Source organism: Vicugna pacos, chromosome 7 (assembly GCF_048564905.1).
Source record: "Vicugna pacos chromosome 7, VicPac4, whole genome shotgun sequence".
Taxonomy (NCBI): Eukaryota; Metazoa; Chordata; class Mammalia; order Artiodactyla; family Camelidae; genus Vicugna; species Vicugna pacos.
Genome location: NC_132993.1, coordinates 74,004,027 through 74,025,413, shown reverse-complemented (window position 1 = coordinate 74,025,413; position 21,387 = coordinate 74,004,027). Strand labels below are relative to the sequence as shown.

General features: G+C 34.5%; 1 protein-coding gene across 15 annotated transcripts in view; it reads left to right on the top strand.

Annotated features, from left to right (window-relative positions):
• The window catches only part of PHTF2 (putative homeodomain transcription factor 2), a 164,887-nt gene that overhangs the window by 12,889 nt on the left and 130,611 nt on the right, over positions 1-21,387 (top strand). For 14 of the 15 annotated variants that reach the window (XM_072965158.1, XM_072965157.1, XM_072965159.1 and 11 more), the window contains exon 2: positions 12,498-12,577. The exons of the other annotated variant lie outside the window; for it this stretch is intronic. In XM_072965158.1, coding sequence (XP_072821259.1) covers positions 12,533-12,577 — 45 coding nt within the window. In that variant the 5' untranslated portion in view covers positions 12,498-12,532. The remainder of the gene's footprint in view (positions 1-12,497; positions 12,578-21,387) is intronic. 15 annotated transcript variants of the gene reach the window in all.

Below are 21,387 nucleotides of genomic sequence, written 5' to 3'. Positions count from 1 at the left end.
GTGCATTGTATATATATGAGTGTAGATGTGTGTAAATACCTTTATTTTTAGAAAGGATTATTGAGTTAACCATTGTCATGGCTGCTAAAAATAAAAAAGGTGAATATATTCTTAGGCTGCATGACCAAGTGATTATGTCCCTATTAATAGAATTTATGAGTCCACTGTGTTTTGCATTCTTCAGACACATTATTTGTTGACCAACTAGATTCCAGGGAATTATGTAGATATTACCTGGTGGGGAAGATGATCTGGATAGTGAGGAGTCTGAAGACAAATTATATGAAGAACAATTTGAAGGAGCTAGGAATTTGGCAAAAGAAAAGATTAACAATAGCATATACTTATTTTATTTGAAGGCAGAAGGTGTGGTAAATTTATTCTGTGCAGATTTTGAGTATATAATTATTACAGGTGATTGGAATTTAAGAGAGACATAAATTTATCTCTACATAAGGAAAATTTTGAGGCAAGCTTTCTTCTAATGGAGTAAGCTGCCTTGAAAACCTCAAACTCAGTTATTACCTCTCTTTAGTCAGAGGAGAAATTTGCCCATTTTTATGTAATTTGCACCATGAGAAGTTAGAATTACTTGAAATATGTCTTAAGTATGCTGTGTTTAGTGGCTTAGTTAATTGTATGTCTCATGAGATGCATCATGAGGAAAGGATTCTGTTCTAAATAAGTGTAAGAAATAGTGTGTACGTAGTCTCCTCTTGGATATTTATAATGCACAGCAACATAGTACAAGCTCTGATAAGTCCTCAAGTAAGAAAACTTGTTTGACTTTTTCTAATCTAGTGGATTTAGGGGACAGGTTAGACTACAGATGTAATCTACGTATATAGTAGTCATTGTAGACAGATGGTATTTAAAACAAGATATTTTGACATGATTACCAAGGGACTGAGTGAAGACAGAGAAGCTGTCCCAGGACCAAGCTCAGGGAGAAGAGGAGAGCCAGCAAGGAAACAGGAGTAGCCACAAAGTTAGGAGCAAACCCAAGAGAGTGGTTTCCTCTAGAAGCTAAGTGAATAGTGTTCCAAGAGGAGGGAGCATAATCAACTGCTGATAAGATGAGCAATTGAGACCTGATCATTGGATTTAGCAACCTGAAGTCATTGGTGTCCTTAAAGACAGCTTTCAGTGGAGTGTGTGGAATAAAGGCATGATTGGATTGAAGGGAAGGAAGAAGTCGAGAAATTGGAGGAGATAGAAAAATTTTGCTGTGAAGGGGAGCAGAGAAATGGAATAGTTGCATTTCTTAAGCACATATTGTGTGTATTACAGAGTCATTCCTTGGTACCCACAGGGATTGGTTCCAGGACCCCCTACTGTGGGTACCAAAATCTGTAGATAAAGTCTGTGATATAAAATGGCATACATAGTACTGTGTAGTTGAAGAGATTAGGCAATAATGAAAAGAATGAACTATACATAGCTGAGCTGATAATTCTGGTTAAATAATAGTTATACTATGTTTAGAAAGTACTTTCCTCTGTGATACAGATTTGAATGGGCTAGAAATTGAAATACTGGTTTCCTGACTTATAGAAAATTCCCTTAGATTAGAAGAATGTTTAAGTATAGGGGCTGTTAAATTGTGCTGCATTACTGAATTTCCTCGCAGTTTAGGCCAGTTGGCTTGGTAGTTAGTAGTAATATGAAGCAAGGTCCCCAAACTTTGTGTTTATTAACTCTGAATTGATGACCTGGATGTATTAATAATGGTATTACATGAAATAGATTTGTTGACCAATCGTATGTTTATCATTTTAAAAATGACTCAATTTTCAAGAATAGTTCACTAAAAAGTTACCTGGTATATTTAAAGCCATACATCCTAATTTTAAATTAGCCACTATAACTGGGAGAAGAAAACCCAGGAACACAATTTGGTTCTTATTTCTAATTCAGCATTAACCCTCTATCTACCAACTTAGAACTAATTCTAATCCCATTCCTTATATGTATATGCTTTTGCTGTAGTTTCAGTTATGTATTGTAAGAGAGTAAAGTTGTTAGATGCCTGTATTTAGTCTACCATTTATTTTCCTGGTAGTTTCAAATATTTAAATCTTAAATTACTCTTTGAGAATTTAAGTCACTTGAATACCATGCAGTTTAATTTCCTGTGACCATCTGGGCCTAGAAGAATCCAAAGTAACTTGTCAAATAGGTCAGAGCAAGAAGAAAGTTATTTTAAATAGTGGATGTATCACCAGGACTAGGAGGCAAGCATGAAAGTATCTTTGGTAACCCACATGGCGAGGTTGTGAGATGTGTATATGGATGGCAGATTGCAGAGGGCAGGTAAGAGGTCATGTGTGGAAGAAGGTAGAGATGATGAATGCTACTGATTATAAAAGCAATAAATTTGTGATCACGTTGTAAAAGAAGGGTCTTTTGTATTATCTGATTAAACCCTTTTCTTAGGCAATAGGAAATCATTAGAGATTTTTAAAAAGGAGAGAAACATGATGAGGTCAGTATTTTAGAAAGATAAATGGTGAAAATGAAGAAATAATGAGAGACTGTTAGAGTAGCCCTGGGAATAGATGATACGGGCTTGCACCAGATCTGTGGTAATGGGGCCAGGTAGGGGTTATATGAGAGTTGTTTTGGCAGTGTGACAAATAGACTATATTAATTAATTCCTTCATATTTATTGAGTGGTTCCTATGTATCAGGTATAGAATTGATGGTGATGGGAAAGAGAAGGATGCAAGAAAGATTCTAGTTTTCCTTGCTTGAGTAGCAAATTGAGTAGTCTTAGAAGAGTAGATTTGAGGAGGACAGATGAATTTTAGTTTTATTTTCCTTGGAGGTAGTTGTAACAGGTTCACAGAAGATCTTGAACTTGGTCCTGTATTTTCAATTTAGTATCCTGCATTTATAAAAGGAATTGAAACTCAGTGTCTTCTCTTTACTTCCTTTTGTTAGAAATAACAGAAGTAAAAGTGCAGCTGTTGTTAGTTTAGAATCCTATCTTAGAATATTTAAATTTTGCTTTTCAGTTGAGTCAGTAATTTAAAAGATTATCATTAGAACTTAAAAAATAAATGTTAAAAAAAGTAACTTTAGGGATTTACAAGCAAAAATGAAGTAGAATCACAGAATTTTCCTTCACTGAAACCAAACAAAAGAAAGAAAAAGTGAGTATGGGAGAGGAGAGGGCAAAACATGGAATAGAAGTGGACAAAAAAGAAGTATGTGCAACCTAATGCCAACTACTTTAAAAAATTGAAGCCAAGGAAAGAATGGAAGATACTGGGTGTGTATGTCAAGGCTTATAATTCCATCCGCATATCTCAGAAGCCAGACTAAGGAAAGATGAGGCCTGTAGAACATGAAGTATTCTCACTAATGCTCTTCATGGAAGCAGATCTAAGAGATGAGTAGGGGACAAAAAGTGAAGGAAAAAATCCTTGAGAAGACCCTACATACTAATACTGTGCCCCACACAGTCAGGAAGCATTGCAATTTTGAAATGTAGTCTGATTAGGGGCAAGAGCCAAAGCCCATGAAGGTAGGATAGCCCTTTGACTTGGGGAATGGATCCTGGTGCAGGACACTTAATGACATTTCAGCAGTGGCTGTACTAAGTTCGGATTTAGCTCTTGCTCCAGTTCCTGCATCTTTAGGTTGTAGAAAAATAGATTAAAAGCAGTATCCAGTTGTCTAACTGAAGTTTGTGTTTGTGTGTGTGCTTGCATATATGTGCACAGAAATAATGGTCCCAGCTTGGGTAAGAAGGGTGTTGAGGTTGTTGAGGAGAACCTACTGGTTATCAGAATAAGTAGGAAATCAGGATAGCACTCCCCATGTTAAACATGATCAAGATTTTTGAAAAAATGACATGGCAACTCTACAAATATGCTACAGGAAAGAAATGAATGAAAAGACTGTAAGACTATCCTACCTAAGAATAACTTGTATCCCTGGAATAGACTCCAACAAGTGAAATAGAAAAAGATTTCAGAAATATAATACTAAAACTTACGTAATAAGTACATTTGAAGGTTGAAAGGCACTAAACACCAAGAAAAAATTTGTGAAATTATTAAAATTGACTATACCCTCGTTCGTTACTAACTTCAGAAATAAGGAGAGAATTATTTTGGCATCTTGGCCAAAAAGAAAACCTGACCGATATAAGGGTGGAAATCTAGCTGACTGCAAACTTCTCAGTTACACATGATTTCAAAATTCCAGTGGAACAATGTTTACAAACTTTTGATGGCAAAAAAAAGTGAACCAGAAGTATTATATACTGCAGTATCAGATTTGATTTCGCTTCTAATAACAGTGGCTGAAGCTATAAGGATTTATAATCTTGGATACAAGAAGTATGGAGGTGTAGGCAGTCCAGAACTGGCTTCACTAGGCAACCCAGGTTCCTTCCTGTCTATGAATACACCTGGCTTCTGGTCTTAAGGTCATTGTCCATAGTGAATGCTGGAGCCTTGGCCATTAAAACAGCATTCCAGTGAGCAGGAATGGGAAGAGGGGAAAGAACAAAGGGCTTTCTCCATCTGAGTCTGATTCTTTTAAGGGGCCTAACTTGGAAGTTCCAGCTGACATTTCTGTTTGTATCTCGACCAGAACATAGCCACAGCCACACATAGGTTAGGAAAGGCGTTACTTTGGGCAACATCGTGCCCTGCAATCTCTGGTGATTTTTTTTTTTTTTTTACACAGGTCCTCTTCTTTATCAACCATTTCTTCTCATTTCATCTTGATTTCTGTCTCCTCCACTCCTTTTAAATTGCTCCTCTCAACGTCATTTCTAACCCCTGTTTTGTTGAAACCGGTCATCTCTTAGCTGCCTATCAGTCCTTTGTAAAAAGACTCTCCTCTCTTGGATTCTGTGACATCAAACTCACCTCCTTTCTTTGTATTCATTTTCTGTTCTTGGCCTCCCTTATTTCATTTCCCTGAGAAGTAGTAGACTTGGGGCTGAACCATTTTTTTTTTCTAATTATACTCTTCTTAGTTGATATGTCAGTCACGTAATTTTATTAAAGTCATCTGTGAAAGGCACAGATGTTAAGTATACTTTAGTTTTCACAAATGAATATACCTAGGTAACTCACGTCTGATTTTAAATATTTACTATGAGTTCATGGCTTCCAAACTCATATCTCCATCCCTCATCTTTTTCTTGAGCTTCAGACTCATATGTCTAACTACATGCCTTCTTTATGTCTAGTAGGTATTGTTCCCTTAACAAATCTAAAACTAATTTTTTGTATTTACTCTCATAAACCATTTTTTAAATGTAGATCCGTCTAGAAAATGGTTCCGATCCAAAACCTAGACTCCTCTTCTTAATCTCTCCCCCAGCCTGCCCCATCCTAGTCCATTCCCAGATCTAGCTGATTTTACCCACAAATAAAACTCAGAACTGCCCACTTACTGCCGTATCTGCTACTTGCACCTGACCCCAATATATTGTCATCTTCTACATGGGACTAAGACTTTCTTAACTAGCCTAACTGCTTCTGCTCTGAACTGTTCAGTCCCAGTCCTTTCTCTATGCAGCTCTCAGAGTGCTCTTTGCAAATTAGATCATCACTGCTTGTATGGAATTACTTCATTGCCTTCCTGTGTTTATAATAAAATTATTTGCTCTGGTGCCTCTGACCCTGTAGGTCCTACTTCCCTTTCATACTTCATCTTGAACCACTGTCGTCTGTATCCATTACACTTGTGTCACACTGGCTTCCTTTCTGTTACTTAAAAATTCTAAATTATTTCCCATCTTAAACTCTCTGTTTACTGTTACCTCTGCTCAAGATGTCCTCCGTCAGTTTTTAGCGTAGCTGGCTGTTCTCATACTTCAGATCTCAATTCACATGTCTACTCAAAGAGGACTTCTTTGGCCATCTTTTCCAAAAGTATCCCACTCTATCCAATTATATCCCCTTGTTTAATTCCTTCATAGCAACACAAAATTATCTTATTAGTTGTTCATTTTCAATGTTCTCTCTTGACATTGTAAGTTTCATCAGGACGGAGACCTTGTTTCTTGTTCACTGTTACGTCCTCAGTGCCTACAACAGTGCAATAGTAAGTGCTGAGTAAATAAATATTTTATTAAATGATCAGATACTAGCTGAACCATCTCTAAAATAATATTTTTCAAATTTTATTCGTAGTATTTTTGCTGAGGTATAGTTAGCAGTTTTGAGTCTCTAAATTCATTTTGAAGATCTATTAAATCTTTAAACCATTTGAATATCATTTTGTGTATTATTACTTTAATATAGAGTACGTGAAACACTAATTTAGTTAATGTTTTTACTTGAGGCCACTAATAACATATCCATATATGAGTGAGGTCTGAATGATTGATAGTAAAAATTTCTTGTGAGTAAATGAGAAATTTAAACCATTTAGGTCATATTTCATTATTGATTTTTCCAAGTGGCACAACAGTCAAAACAAGAAGCACTCACCCAGTACACTATCAATTAAGTATTTAAAGGATCTTTTGTATTAAAAAAAAAAAACCCAAATGAATGCTACTAGTAGAGATTTTGTTCACACGGGCTAGTCAAGTATGTGCTAAAATTAAAAAATTTTCTTTAAAGGACGTACTGAGTGAGTTTGTTGTACACATCAGGAAGTTCCACAGAGGGTTTTGTGAGTATTAAGATTATAACTCTTGGGATTCTCTTAGATTACGTAACAGTACAACATGTTTCTGTCAATACAGATTTAAAGGGAAGTTACTTGCCTATAATTTTTCTTAAAGTAGGTATTATCCTCTAGCCCAAAATACACAGACTATTTGTATTAACAATTTATAGGTCATATGATTAGAGAATAGCATCTCTGACACTAGTAGGTTTCCTTCTGTCAATACCGCACTCCCTATACCAGAATTTCACTTGTTTCCTAACTTCGGTATCAGTATGAAAAAATTTGATTTGAATCTTAGTGTTTATTACCTTTTCAAAGTTATATTTAACTTCAGCGTTTAAGAATAGAGAGACTAGACTTGGCAGGTTTGACGTTTACTCCATTTCACTGTGCTTTAGGGGTCTGCAAATTGTTATATATTGATTCATTGAGTGATATGTGAATAAATAAACCAGCCGTGTTAATTATACTTCACAATATTTTTGTACCTTTTACTATTAGGAAAGAGTATGTTTTTGTGTTTATTTGCACGTTGGGGTAGTGCAGGAGTTGGACAGCTAAAATTTTAAATTCTAGCTTTCCAGCTGAAAATTGTTGCTCACCATCTGGCACTACAAAAATGAAGTCACTAGCCACTGCAGTCACTGACCTTCAACACACCCTGAAAGGAGTTCAGGGTGGAGATCAGGAATGAGGCACTCTGTGTTCTCAGAAAAACTGGCAGTACAGGCCTTCAGATAGTTAGATATTTTCCGAAGATTTTATGAGCCCAGTTTCTCGTATCTTCTCATATCTAGGAAAGCACTAAAATCGCTGACAGAGACATCTCCTTATGACTAGCCGCAACCTTCTTGTGACTTGAAACAACTTTCTGCCAAAATGTGTGCTTCACTGTAATCACATGTATACTGACCACGCCTCCTCCCTCTTCTGAACAGTTCCTCAGAGCTCTCTGAAAGACTGTCTTCTGGGCTATAGTCCTCATTTTGCCCCAATAAAACTTAAGTCATTACTCTAACATGGTACATTTTTCCTTCGGTTGACAGGCCCTTAAATTCATTCATCTGTGATGGTGCTTTGGTTGGCAGCTGTTTAATTTGGCTTGTAAACATTTGTGTTTCATATATACAAAAAGCTATAGGAGAGTTCAGAGATAATAAAGACATTGGACTGCTCTCAAAGAACTTATGGAGTAGGGGCACATACAGACAAGTATTTAAAGGTCTGCAAAACAGAACATACTAAGTGTAATGGGAATGCAGAACAGTGTGAGAAATGTTTAATGGAAAAATTAGGAAGAAACTTACAGAGAAATTGAAATTTAGGAGGCTTTCTTGAAATCTTCCTTGTTTTGGAAAGAAAAGTTAATTTTGGCATTAAGGTAGAAAACTGTAGGAAGTGGAATGATTGAAACAGATGTATGAGAGGCTGGTGAGCAATAGTGTTGGGTAAGTAGGTGACTGTGAGATTTTAAAGGGTTTAAACACAATTCTAAGTGCGGTGAGAAATGTGGCACAGGTTGTTGAATAGCATAATGATGAGATCAGGGCCAGAGGAGATTTGCATAAACTGCCTTTTAAAAATAACATTTTCCATCTTGTCTAACAGTTTCTACTATGTTAAATTCCATATATATCACTGATTTAACTAATGTTAATGTTTCTGGATGTGTTAGTAAAGCAATTCAGAGGAACTGCTATACATTATTGGAATTGTTACTTGTTTAATCTTTACTGAGTTTGAACTATTTGGCTAAGATGGCAGTGGTGAGAAACTAAGGCCCAGAGAACTCAGTAACTTATTCAGAAGCATGGAGTTCTTAGTGTCAGAACTTGGACCTAGAACCCAATTCTTCTGATGCTTAGTCATTGCTTTTTCTGTGCTGTACTTCCTCTTCCGCATATTATAATATGCTGGGTACTTAGCGAGGCTCAAAGGAAGAAAGATGCCTCTTTTTTCCTTAAGAGTGTTTACATATGATTCAATGACATGTGTGGCTATACTGCTTTGTATTTTTATTTAAATACCAGATTTATTAGTACAAGTCAATGCTGGAAGAGACATCAAGCTTCAAAATATTTTAGTCCAAATGAACACTTAGAGGAAACTTCATTTTAGAGGAAGTAGGGTCTGAACTGATCTAGAAGGATGGATGAGCAGAGAAAAGGAATGGGAATTACAGCACAAGCAAAGTGTCTGACAGAGGTGGGCATAAATTATTTTCTGAGCCTAGAAAGAGTCATGCTGAAACAGGGAAATCTGTTTCATGAAAATGAAAGAAGTACATTGTAACATTATATAGTATTTGATACTTTTTTTTCCTAACTTAGGGAATGGTTAAAACCTTGATGATTTCTTTGGCTGTATCTGTACAAAGAATATCTGCTGGTCATTACTGTATTTGATAGTAAGATTCTATAACAGCAGACTTAACATACTATGTCTTTGTGTCATCTTTTCCCTCCATCCTGGTTTTTGGCATCATAAATGCAGTTTTTGTAGACCTTGACACAGTGAAGAATAATTTCAGATGTTTTGACAAGGTATGGTGATTAAAGCAGCATCAAGGAGAGAATGAGCTGAGAGTAACTGCTTTTGGCAATATTTAAATGTTATGCCTGCAGTTAGCTGTGTGTTTTCAAAATTGTATTATTTTCATATTTTAATACCATCTTTCTATCAACTCATTCGATCAAAAAAGATTAAGATCTTCTGTTTAAGGTACTCAATAAGCTTAATATTCTACTTTTTTCTGTAAATTAACTTTAGTGTCATAATCTAGTATTGAAAGTTACTTAACATGAACTATCATGGTAATAGAGGTTATGAACCTGTATTCCTGAACTGTCAGAATCAAAAAAGTTGGAAAAGCTTTAGAAATAATCTTTATTATTCATGAAATCATTTGTTGATTTATTATTTCTTGTTGATTATGTTCATGTGTCTTTGAGCATACTTTGTCATGTGTCTGATTCAGAAATCCATCTTAGCATGTTGTAAAACCTGTTTTAAAAATAGATATGAGCCTCTCAGTGTCACTGAAATGAGAGGTAGTTGACACAATGGAAAAACTGTTAAATGAATTTATAGAGCAAAACTTACCATTACCTGAAGAAAGGTTGTTTCTTTTTTAAACGAAATTAATTGAAGTTGTATTTATGTAGATCAAAATGAATATAATTAAAATATTTAGAATATTTTATATGTCTAGTTTACTGTTACAGCTGATTTTTGAAATTTATTTCTAAGTGTACCTTGGTGTAAACCAAAGTATATAAAAAAGGCTTTCAGATCATTTTATTTGAACCAGGTAATGTTTTTCTCACTTCCATTAAAGACTTTTCTTAAAAAAAATTGCTATTTATATGTGACCATATAAATGTTTCCCAGATATAGTAACTATCTCATATATTTAACAGATAAGGTGAATAAAAAAATCCTTTCACACTTTGCATATGAAATCCTGTGGGATTAGGGAAGAAGATCTTTATTTTGGTAGATAATCTGGAATTTTTATCAGTAAAGATTGGGTGAGATTAAAGGGCAGTAAAGTATATTCTAAGTATAAATAACATGTATGTAGCTAAGAGTAAAACTTTTTGAAATGTTTTTGCATCCCTTTTCTACATCCTTAAAACCTTTCTTCTGTTTCCTTTCCTGAACCTAGGTATTAATGTGTTAGAAAATGTGGATGCTATAAAAGATAAGATAAATTCCTGTCTGCAGAGGGTTTACAAGCTAGCAACCAGAATTACTTTTTTTAATTAACAATTTTTATTTAAGTATAGTTGATGTAAAATATTGTATGTTACAGGTGTACAATATAGTGATTAACAATTTTAAAAGTTATACTCTATTTATAATAAAATATTGGCAAGAAAAAAGTAAAGGACAGTAAAGTAAAAAATTGATATTCTCATACTTTTTGTAGCATCTTTTGTAGTTTGCATTTGGCAAGGTGGGGACAGGAGTGGGGAGAAGGAGTTAACCAGTTTGGAAAACATGCACAATTGTCTTGACAGACAATTATAATGAAGGTGTAATGCTGTAATAAATAATCCTCTGGCAGAATTAAGGGAAAGCCTTTAGAATGAAATGTGATTAAAATTAATGTGTTATCCCTAGAGGCCTCAAGGACAGAAAAACAAAAATGGGAGATTTTAAGTCAGTAAAGTCAAGTTTCCCAAAAAACCCTGGTGAAAGAAATGAAGGTAGCCACATCTGAGTGAGAAACTTAAGAGGAGGTGAACTTTGAAATCTTTAATCCATGTGTATGTAGTTGAGAATTGACATTGCTAACCTAATAATAATCAGTTAGCTGTTTTTATTTTAAATGTCAACAAAAACTCATTGCATGTATTTCTTCTCTAAACTTTGCCATGTTAAAAAAAGGAAATATAAGCACTTAGCAGTTCCTGGATGGAGAATTTTTAAATATAAAAGTTACTAATAAAATAATTACAATTAAACATCTATATGTACTAGAGTTTGGTAAATTTCAGGTATATTATTTATCAGTCACAAAAATCTTACAAGGAAAAAATAGGTACTCTTAATTTTATAAGTGAAAGAAACTAAATCATAGCGATTAAGAGACTTCTTCAGTATTACATATTAGTGAAGCTAATATTTAACTCTGTGTTCCTCTTTTCATGATGCTAGGGAATTTATAAGGATTTTCAAAACATAGTTTTGTTGAATTTGATCAGATAAAGATGGAATCAGTACCCTAGGAAAGGTAATAAAATAATCTGATCTATATAACACTGACAAAAATACAGGCATTAATTAAATGTTGCCTTAAATTTTAGAAGTTGATCTGAATATTTGAACTTGCTGGTAATTTCATTATATTTGAATCCTAAGATGCTCCCAAGAATGGTATATAAAACTTTTGATACTTTGTTTACTCTGGGAAACTCTGTAGTATTAGCAACTCTGCATTTGCAATTCTGCATGTGTTTAGGATCGGCTCAGCAGGGTGCTTTACTTCTAGAATTTCCTTGAGATCTGTTTTTCGGCCTTAGATGATCCTAATCTGCAGTGAGTTCTAGGGCCAGTATCTGCCTTTGAACCTGTGTAGGCTCATCCTTAACACCCTCCTAGACGTGCTCTCCATGCTGATGTGGTACTATGAGTAGAAAAGTATTCTAGAGTTAACTGGGATCAGTCTGGAGTTAATTCTCTCTAGGGCTAAGGAACCATTAAGTTTAGTATGATGCTTATGAAATAGCCTGTAGAAAATTTCTAAATATTAACAAAACTGTGATATGTGGAAAGTCCTTAATATTAATTATTCCTTTGTAAATAATTCTGATATTGGCTTAGTATTTAGCATACATTAATTAGGTTTCTCCAGGTATTTGATTTTAGTTCAACTTTGTGTTTACTGAGTATTAGGGAAAATTAAATATGATTATAAATTTTGGCACTCTATCAAGCTATCCTTTAGCAACAGTAATTGACACTACTTCCTAGACAGAAACTAAAATTGATCTGTTACTGAATGAATGGATTGATTCCTATCATATGTGAATTTATAAATGAAAAATTTCCAGTATACCCTGGAAAATTTTGAAATTTATTTAAAAGACTTAAAAAAAACAATTTAATTGTAAGAAAATTCAAGTGTTATTTTCACGTAGAAAGATCATTCTTTTGTTATGGCAACTGATTTTTGTTTACGTAAGAGAACCTGTTGCTAAAATAGTAATGAGGAAGAGTGTAATATAAGTATAGTCATACACCCCTTGCTCTGCAAGTAACTAGAGTGCTATGTATGCATGTTGTTCAGTCTCCTTTTAGAAGGTGGAAGTAAAGTCGTTTGTATGTTTTTCTCTCTTGCACAGCCTAAAATGACGAATGTGTGATTTCAGTGGAATAAATGGCGTCCAAAGTCACAGATGCTATAGTTTGGTATCAAAAGAAGGTAAGTTGATAGGCAAAGTTTTTAACATTTTAAGTGTTTTTATTCTAAAAATGCATGCTTTTTTTCATGTGATGAATTTATGTATATCTAAAATAGTGGCACATAGATTTCAGGATCTTTTGAGTGGACAGGAAAGAAAATTATGGTTCTCCTTGTGCTAACTTTACTTCTAAGTAAATTAGAAAGGTGATGCTTAAAAATATTTTTTCTCTACTTTTTACTCCACATTGTCAAAGTAGCTGAATTAGTTTCAGGTATAATATAAACCAAATTTCCAGAATTATGGATATAATCAGCATTTTATGAAAGTATTAAATTTTTTCTTGTATTTCTTTTAAAAGAAAGCTAGGTTAGCAGAGCTATTATTTTATAACTTTTATATCAAGGGAAAATACAGTTTTAATCTGTTTCTTGTAAGTTACAATTCAACAGCTGAATCTTTTCAGTAAAATAATCTTTGGAGACTGTATTTTCCAAACTGAAATATTAAAATGTTTATTTTGATGTTTCAGGAATAGTTATCATAAGTACTTAACTAGAAGTGTCAGACTACTTTCAAAATAAGGTTTACCAGTACAATGTTTTCTTATAAAAGTACAGGTTCTGATTCCTTTTGGAAAATACAGTAAACTGTTTACCCTGAAGAGTGTTGTTTACAATCTTTAAACTGTATTGTTATATGTGGTGTCTTAAATTTTTAGTGTATGTAGTGGGTTATGTTTGTTTTCACATTTTAAAACATTTTTGATGCCTTATTCATTAGGTCTCTATTAAAAAAGATAATTATATATTTAAAGCTTCTCCTATGTATGGGAAAATCAGACAGTTTTAAAATTTAGTTGAATAGGAAATAAGTGGTAAGTAGAACACTTTAAAGATTACAAACCTAAGAATACAGTCTGACTTTGGATTTGTTATTTTCTGGGTAGAGCATACCACAGATATACAATATCACATTTTTTATGTAAATTGCTGAATTGGAAGTAGTGGTGTTGATCATGCTATTCAATATTTATGATTCTACATTAGTGTCATCTTTACTTTTAAATTTCCAGTTAAAAGAAAACTGAATTAAAGAAAACTAAATTTTTTTCTGTATTGATCTTTGAAAGCTTTTCTCTTAATTGATACTTTTGAGAGTTAATAATGTTTATTAAACATTTTATCTATTTGGCTTGTTACTTTGAACATTTCAAACTTCTCTAAAAATCATTTGTGGAATATACTAGATTGACTGACCATTTTGAGATCGGGGAGTTTGAAATATTATACCCACATTCAGTTAGCACAGTTAACACCCTTCTTATCTGAGGATCATTTACCTAGCTCCTTTGGATATGTGCAACACCCACCCCCGCAAAATAAATATATATTTATATCTGAATCACTGTGCTGTACACCAGAAACTAATACAACACTGTAAATCAACTATACTTCAATTAAAAAAAATTCTCCAGAGCAGTCATAACAAGTTGTATCTAGCAAATGTAATCACATATTTTATGTTAGAGAATCACCAGAACCATTAACCAGATTTGATTTGCTCTAGTTTTCTCTTTTGCTTTTAAATTTAATTTTCTTGAAGAAGTACATGTGAATACTTTGAAAGATGCATTAGTATTTCAAAGCTTATTGGGGAAAAAAAAAGCTTCCCTCAATATTTTCCTATTTTCACCCAACCTTTGAGTTCTGATCGCTGGGGGCAGTCATTTGAAATTGCTTATGGCTCAGTGGTTCTCAAACCAAAGTTCTGCTACTCTTTGTCTCTGGTAGGTAGTTGGAGAGGGTGGGTTGCAAATATAGGGTGTGAAGTTTTGGTTTTCATAACTAACTTTCGGGAGAATACTAACATTTGTGGGTAGGAATCACAGATACTAAATGTCATGCCATATTCTAAATTAGTGTTGGCAAACTTTTTCTATAAAGGGCCAGATAGTATGTAGTTTAGGCTTTCAGGGCCATAGATCTCTGAAAACTATTCAACTCTGCTGTTAGACTACAAACCCGGCCATAGATAATGTGTAAATGAATGGCATGGCTGTGTTTCAGTAAAACTTAATTTACAGAAACAAGTAATGGGCTAGATTTGGCCCACAGGCCTTAGTTTGCTGACCTTTGCTCTAACATAGCCTCATATTCCAAAGAATTGTCCTGCTCAAAATGGACTAATGCCCTGTTAAATCACACTGTTTTATTTTTAATGATATTTACTTAATTTTTTTATGCATCTTTTCCTTGCCTTTTCTTTTTTTCATGGTAAAGGATTTATTTTCATAAGACAGTATCAGGCGTCAGGAGCCCAAGTTATAAAAATGCAGAAGAAATGAAGTTATAACAACCAAAATCAGTGACCAGATATCCCATACCTTATACCATAATCTCCTCTCTGCTGTCCCTGCTAGTTTCATGCCGAAACAGGGCACGAGGAAACAAGAAGAGAGGAAAGGATTATGTAAAATCTGGGTCTCTGTGGGCGACATTGAGGTTTAAGATGATTGTTAACCCTTTGCAACAGAACAGTTAATTGTCACTGAATAGTTGTATAGCAACCTGAGTGGTAAATGTTGTTTAGAATCTACTCAGCTGTCTCCAGAAAGTATTGGGCAAGGGGCCCTCACCTTTTCTTGATTATTTCATTGTAGATGTTATTTGTTGATTTCTGATTATTTGATGAAGATTTGGCTTTTATATGATCACTCTCCAATCCCCTTCCCCCACCCTCCCATGACTACAAATTTTGGTTAAATCAGTATTCAGGGCTCATGTTTGTGGATGCATAGTTTAGAGCTCCGTCTTGTAATGTACTGTGATAATATTCCCTGTCTGTGCAACAGTTTTTCTGGTTTTCCAAAGTGTCTGACAGAACTATAGAACTTTTGTTGTAGTCAGTTACATTCAAGCATTCTACTAGTTTCTTTTTCTTCTTTCTTGGGAATGACCCTCCTGGAACTCTGTCGCCCTGCTACATTCTGGATGAACTGCTCTCAAGTCATGCCTCTTATCTGCCATCTTGGTACTTTGTTTTATCATCAGCCTGAGAGTTCCTTTCACTGCTCTTAGGTCTTACAGATTTCTTTTTTTCTTAAATTTATGCTTATTAAAAAAATCCTCTCAGGAATGCTTATGTTTCAGTGAAAAGAAGGCTTGAATACTGAAGCTGATGATTGCTGATTATTTGACCATGGGAAAATAATTTCATTTCCTTGAGTCTTATTTGTCACTTCCTGTATTAACTAGATAATGATTCTCAGCCTTTTCAACCATGCATCTCTTTGAAATTGTGATTGCAGGTTCTTCTTTTCAGTAAAGCATAATGTACAAACACAAAATTTCACATCTGATGTGAACCCCAGGTGAAGAAGTTCTGAATTAGGTGACTTAAAAAGTTTTAATATTCTTTGATTTTGTGACTATCATTCAGTAGTATCCACTTCATACTAGGAGGTATCACTATAAATAAAAACTAAGGAATTTCAACTTCATTTTCTTGAATATTTGTTTGGTTGTAACTCACTTTAGAGTCAGCTATCCCACTGGAAAATGGTGAAATTTTTATATTTTTAAGTACTGAGCACCCCTCTGAAGAGAGGCATCTTAAATAGGAGCAGGAGGTTCTATGGTTTCAAAAATAATTAATACACCATGTATTCTTTTTTTTAAAAAAGTAATGACCAGTAGGATTCTATTTTAAGTATGCAGATCAAATTATGAGAGAGTGAGGTTGTATTTTCAGGAGATGAATATGTTTAAGAGAAGGGTGTTCCAAATATAACCCCAAATTTTAAAGGGAAAAAAAACACTAGCAACACTGTATGCAAATAGTACAATAGCGAACTTAGCTTATAGAACTGAGGAAGAACTATATAATACAAATGTTGGTTATTGCCTTTATGCAGTCAGTAGCCAGCAAGAAAACCCAAATGAGTGTGTTTAGTAGCTTCTAAATATGAGCCAACAATAGAATTCAGTTAGTAATTTAAATGAGAAACTAGCCCGAATAACATGAACTTGATTTATAACTGCTGTCAGCTATCAGTAGTTGGGAACTTTAAATTCTCTACCTTTTTAGTAAAGTTCAGTTGTGTGTGTGTGTGTGTGTGTGTGTGTGTGTACTAAGTACTTTGATAGGGCATTTTAGAAGAGTAATTTGTCCAAGGTCTCACAGATAGTTAAGAAGTATTAAGTCTCAGCTTTCAACTTCAAAAACCTGTGCTATTATTTACTGTTAAGATTTTCTTTCCTGTATCAGTCATGATTCTTTTGTGAGTAAGACAAATCCAACTCAGACTCTTTAGTAAAATGGGAGACATTCATTGGCTTTGAAGCTAAACCATGGAAATTGGTGAAGCTTACCTTGACTGAATCCCAAGATGAGAGCACCATCAGATGTGTCTGTCTACCTCTTTTTCCTTCCCTGCTTTCCTTGAGTTGGCTTATTTCTTCATACCATGGAAAACTTTCCATGCTGTAGGAACATACCTTGCAGCATCTCCACACTCCTGTTCTTTTAGCTCCTTAAGATGAAAGGATGTGTGGAGGACTGGAATACAGTGGGTTTCCTACCCAAACTATTCCCGACCTTTTTTGCTGTTGGAAGAACTTCTGCTTTGTCAGGGAATTCATTGTCCTCCACAGAGCCTTATGCTCAAGGAGCATGTATCTAGTCTCAGAGTGGGTGAATCCTGATTAGTCTAAGCCAGTCATGGAATTCTATTTCCCTTGCCAGTGATTGGATTAAAAAGGGGCACATACTCCATTTCTGGCTAATAAGACATGAAAGCTTCTGGGACAAGTCTTCCATCTCTTAAAAAGAGACCCAACAATAATAATAGTGAAAGTTATGTAACATTTACTATATGCCAGATATTTTCTAAGTGCTTTACATGTATTAACTAATTTAACACAGGTAAATGAATGAAATGAAATAGAGGATCTGTTTCCTCTCTCTGGACATGAGTGGATGAAGCTCTGCTCCCTGAGGCTGTTGTAGTGAACTTGCTCCCTAGAAGAGAGCTAGCCAGTAGGCTGAAGCTGGCAGAGCTGAAATATGGAAAGAACCTGAGTTTGTCAGGAGTTTTCGAACCATGAAATTAATTAACTCTGGAAATGTCTTACATAGGGACTTCTTATGTATTAAATAATAAATCCTCTTATTGTTTTAGTCACTTAAAGTTGAGTTTTATTTCCTTACAACTGAAAGCATGCTAAGTGATAGACAAGAAATACTTGCTGATGGTATATGGTTTACAGTCCTCTTTTGCCTCTGGTTGGTTATAGTAGTAGATTCAAAATTAAGGTCTACCAAAATAGATCTCCCAAAAAAATACTGGTCCTCAGACAAATGTGTTTATTACATTTACTCTCAAGTTTTTTCTTGAACCATATTCTTACAAGTACCATTAAATCTTTAATGTAATTTTAAACCACTGTGCCTTATAGTACGATATGGTTGAAAGCAAACTTGTATTTGATTTTATGACATTTATCAACTTGTCATGTTGAATGTGTTGCTTAATTTCTGTGAGCCTCAGTTCCTTTTGTAAACTGAGGATAGTAATGCTCCCCCTGTGTGCCTCACAATGTTGTGAAGGACTAAATAGACTTTAAATATAATTTTTAAAAAGTTTTAAGGGTTGGTTTATGAATTGTTCAATAAATCTGAAGTATCAGTCTTAAAAATATTAATAATATATCTTATGACTTGGAATATAACAGATGAGAAATTAGAGTGGCTGTCAGTACTCAACAGTTTTTTTAATGACTGTTTCTGTGCTTATGTTTATGTGTACATACTCCTCCTTCCATCTGGCTGAAGAGGTGGATATGTGGCTAAGACCAGACCAGAAATGGTACCTTACCCTGTTGACCACAGTGATCCATTTAGGTATTTCTGATGACCCAAAATGTCTTTCTACATAGTTGGGTTTTTTTTTTGTTGTTGTTGTTGTTGTTGTTCTTTTAAATTAGAGCCGATGGACAAGACTCTTTGCTTCTTTCATTGAGGACCTAGGAGTAGGAAAGTCCAGAGCAGCCTCTAGGCATTTTACCAAAACTCATGGAGAAAGTTGTGGACAGAAAGAGAATGAGACAGCACCAGAGTGGTCAGGAATAGGGAAAAAATAGACAAACACAGGCCAGCCTGGTGCTCTGGTCTCTGGATTCACTCCACCCTGAGAATAGCTTTATCCCTGAACTTTGAGTCATATAGCCAATAAATTCAGCCAATAAAATTTCCCCTTTTTGTTGGAGCTAGTTTGAACTGGACTTTAAAAAGAGTGAGTCCCAATTAATGCATAGAGAGTGTGTATATATACACATACATATATAGATTGAGGTATAATATATACTCAAAAATTATACAGATTATAATTTACTTTATATATTATGTGTATTTACATATATGTTTGTAAACTGAACACCTGCTTGTGTTTAGGACCATTTGTAACCTGTTTATAAAATAGGACTTAGAGCAAGAAACAGAAGCTCTACAGAACTTGAATGCTCCCTTTGAGTCATGGCCTGTCCCCTTTGACAGTGACCACTGTATGAGGCAGTATATTTTAATGGTAACAGGAACATAGGTTTTGGGGTTGGAAAGCAGAGATATGAATCCTTGTTCTCGAAAGCTTGTATAATTTTGGACAAGTTGTTTAACTTCTGAGTTTCACTTTTTTTCATGTATGTAAATACTCTTATATTTACTTGAGAATTAATTACATATATCATCAAAGTGTTACAAAGTGTTCCACACAGGGTAGGCCTTCAATAAATGAGTTATTTCTGTTATTATACTTAATATTCCTCACACTTACCAGAGGAATTGCTCCCAAAACTTTTTAGAGTGCTTTATTTCATGGATTCTAAAATTCTCTCTCATGTAGCTAAAAAAGTTCTTACTTGTAAATGAGAAACCTAAAATGTCAGACTTCTAAATCCAATATTACAACAGTGGATATTTAGTTGATGTTGGTTGTCTGACACTTGTATAGCAAAGTCATGATGAAGTGTTATTTATAAACCTCAACTTTCTTTGCTTCAGTCACTGCTCATGTTTTCCACTGCTTCCTTTGCAGTGTCACTTACTTGCCTGAAAATAAGACTTCCCGAGCAGAATTAGATTGATTAGTTTAGTTACTGAATTATTTATCTTTTCACCCAAGATTTTTTTCCTCCCTCATTTTGGTCATGAAGCTATTAAAATTTTCCACCCTCACTGTCTCTCCAGTTTGGGTATCTCTAAAATAAATAATTTGAGTTTGAATTTTATTTATAAGGGAAAAAGAAACTATGTAGTCTAAAGTAACTAAAGATAGTTAGACATTAGAGATCATCTACTTCCTGGTAAACTTTTTGCTTTATAGATAAGAAACCTAATGCCTGTAGATCTAATAACTTGATCATAGTCATGAATTAATGATAAAACCAAAACTCAGGTCTGCTGACTTTCGAGCCACACTTTCTCTTGTACTAAAATTGATTTGAAAAACACACTGATGAAAGTTTTATAAACTTCATTTGTTTAATTTCAAAGGTTTTTTTTTTGATTGTTTAAAAAGAGCTCTTTATTTAATCTGTAGACAAACCGTAATGAATGTTTATGTTCCCTGACTCCCCTTCAGGCTTCTGTCTTTGTTTATCCCCTCTTATTACTACTCTGCTTCCAGTTAGAAAAGATGATACCGTTGCCTCTGCTGCTTCATTAACCATTGGTCCTTAAGCTACTGCAGTCTGGCTTTTGCCTCTGCCCTTCTGCTGGAAATGCTCTCACAAAGGTCAGCAGTGGTAATAAACCATTATTGCAATAACACCTAGTGTGTCTTGTGGATTTGCTGGATGCCAAAGACTGGGCTTAGCATCATTTACATCGGAGGGAGAAACCTGGAGTACCGTAGGGCCGTACAGGATTTAAACGTGGTTTTGGTTTAGCTCAGTTTTTAAAAATCAAGTCAACATTGAAAGATCAGAATATTTCAGACAAAAATATGAGTTTTGAGGGTGTACTGTGCAGTCCTCATGGTGAATACTTGTGCGCTTGAACCTGCCTCACCTTTCTTTTATGTCACCTTCCTGACCCCTATAGGAGCATGATTTACTATCTGCATTTTACGTGGATATTCAGAGTTTTTTTTTTTTTTTGAGATACTTCCTAATGTGAGGGTGTTTAAAAAAGATACAGATGGGATTATATATACATAGGTGTTTATTTAACAACATTAGTGTTAGTGAGGAGGATGATGATGATAATGAAGATGTTATAGTACCACCACATATTTAAATACCATCTATTTTTCAGAGTGCTTCCATATGTATTTTCATGGTTTGGTTTATTGTGATAATGAAATGTATTAACTCAGTGGTTATATCAGGATATTATAAGAAGTTGTGTAAGACTTCTAGGGCTTTCGTAACAAATGACCACAAACTGGGTAGCTTAAAACAATAGAAATGTATTTTCTCTTTAGTTCACAGGGCCAGCAGTCCAAAATCAAAGTGTTAGCAAGGTTGGTTCCTTCTGTAGGGAGGCTCTGAGGGAGAAACTGTCCCATGCCACTCTCCTAGCTTCTTGTGAACACAGTCCTTGGTTTATGTGTTTCTTGGCTTGTAGATGCATCATTCTGTCTCTTCCTCCATCTTCACATTGCCTTCTTTATTCTGTTTCTCTGCTTTCTCTTCTGTTCGCTTTTGCTAAATATGGAGTGTTGTTATTAATAAAAATTTTAATAATGAAAGGTTTTGGTTAGTTATTTTAAACTAAACACTACTATACCTGTTAAATAGAAAAACACCATTTGAAGAAAGTGGTCAGGTTG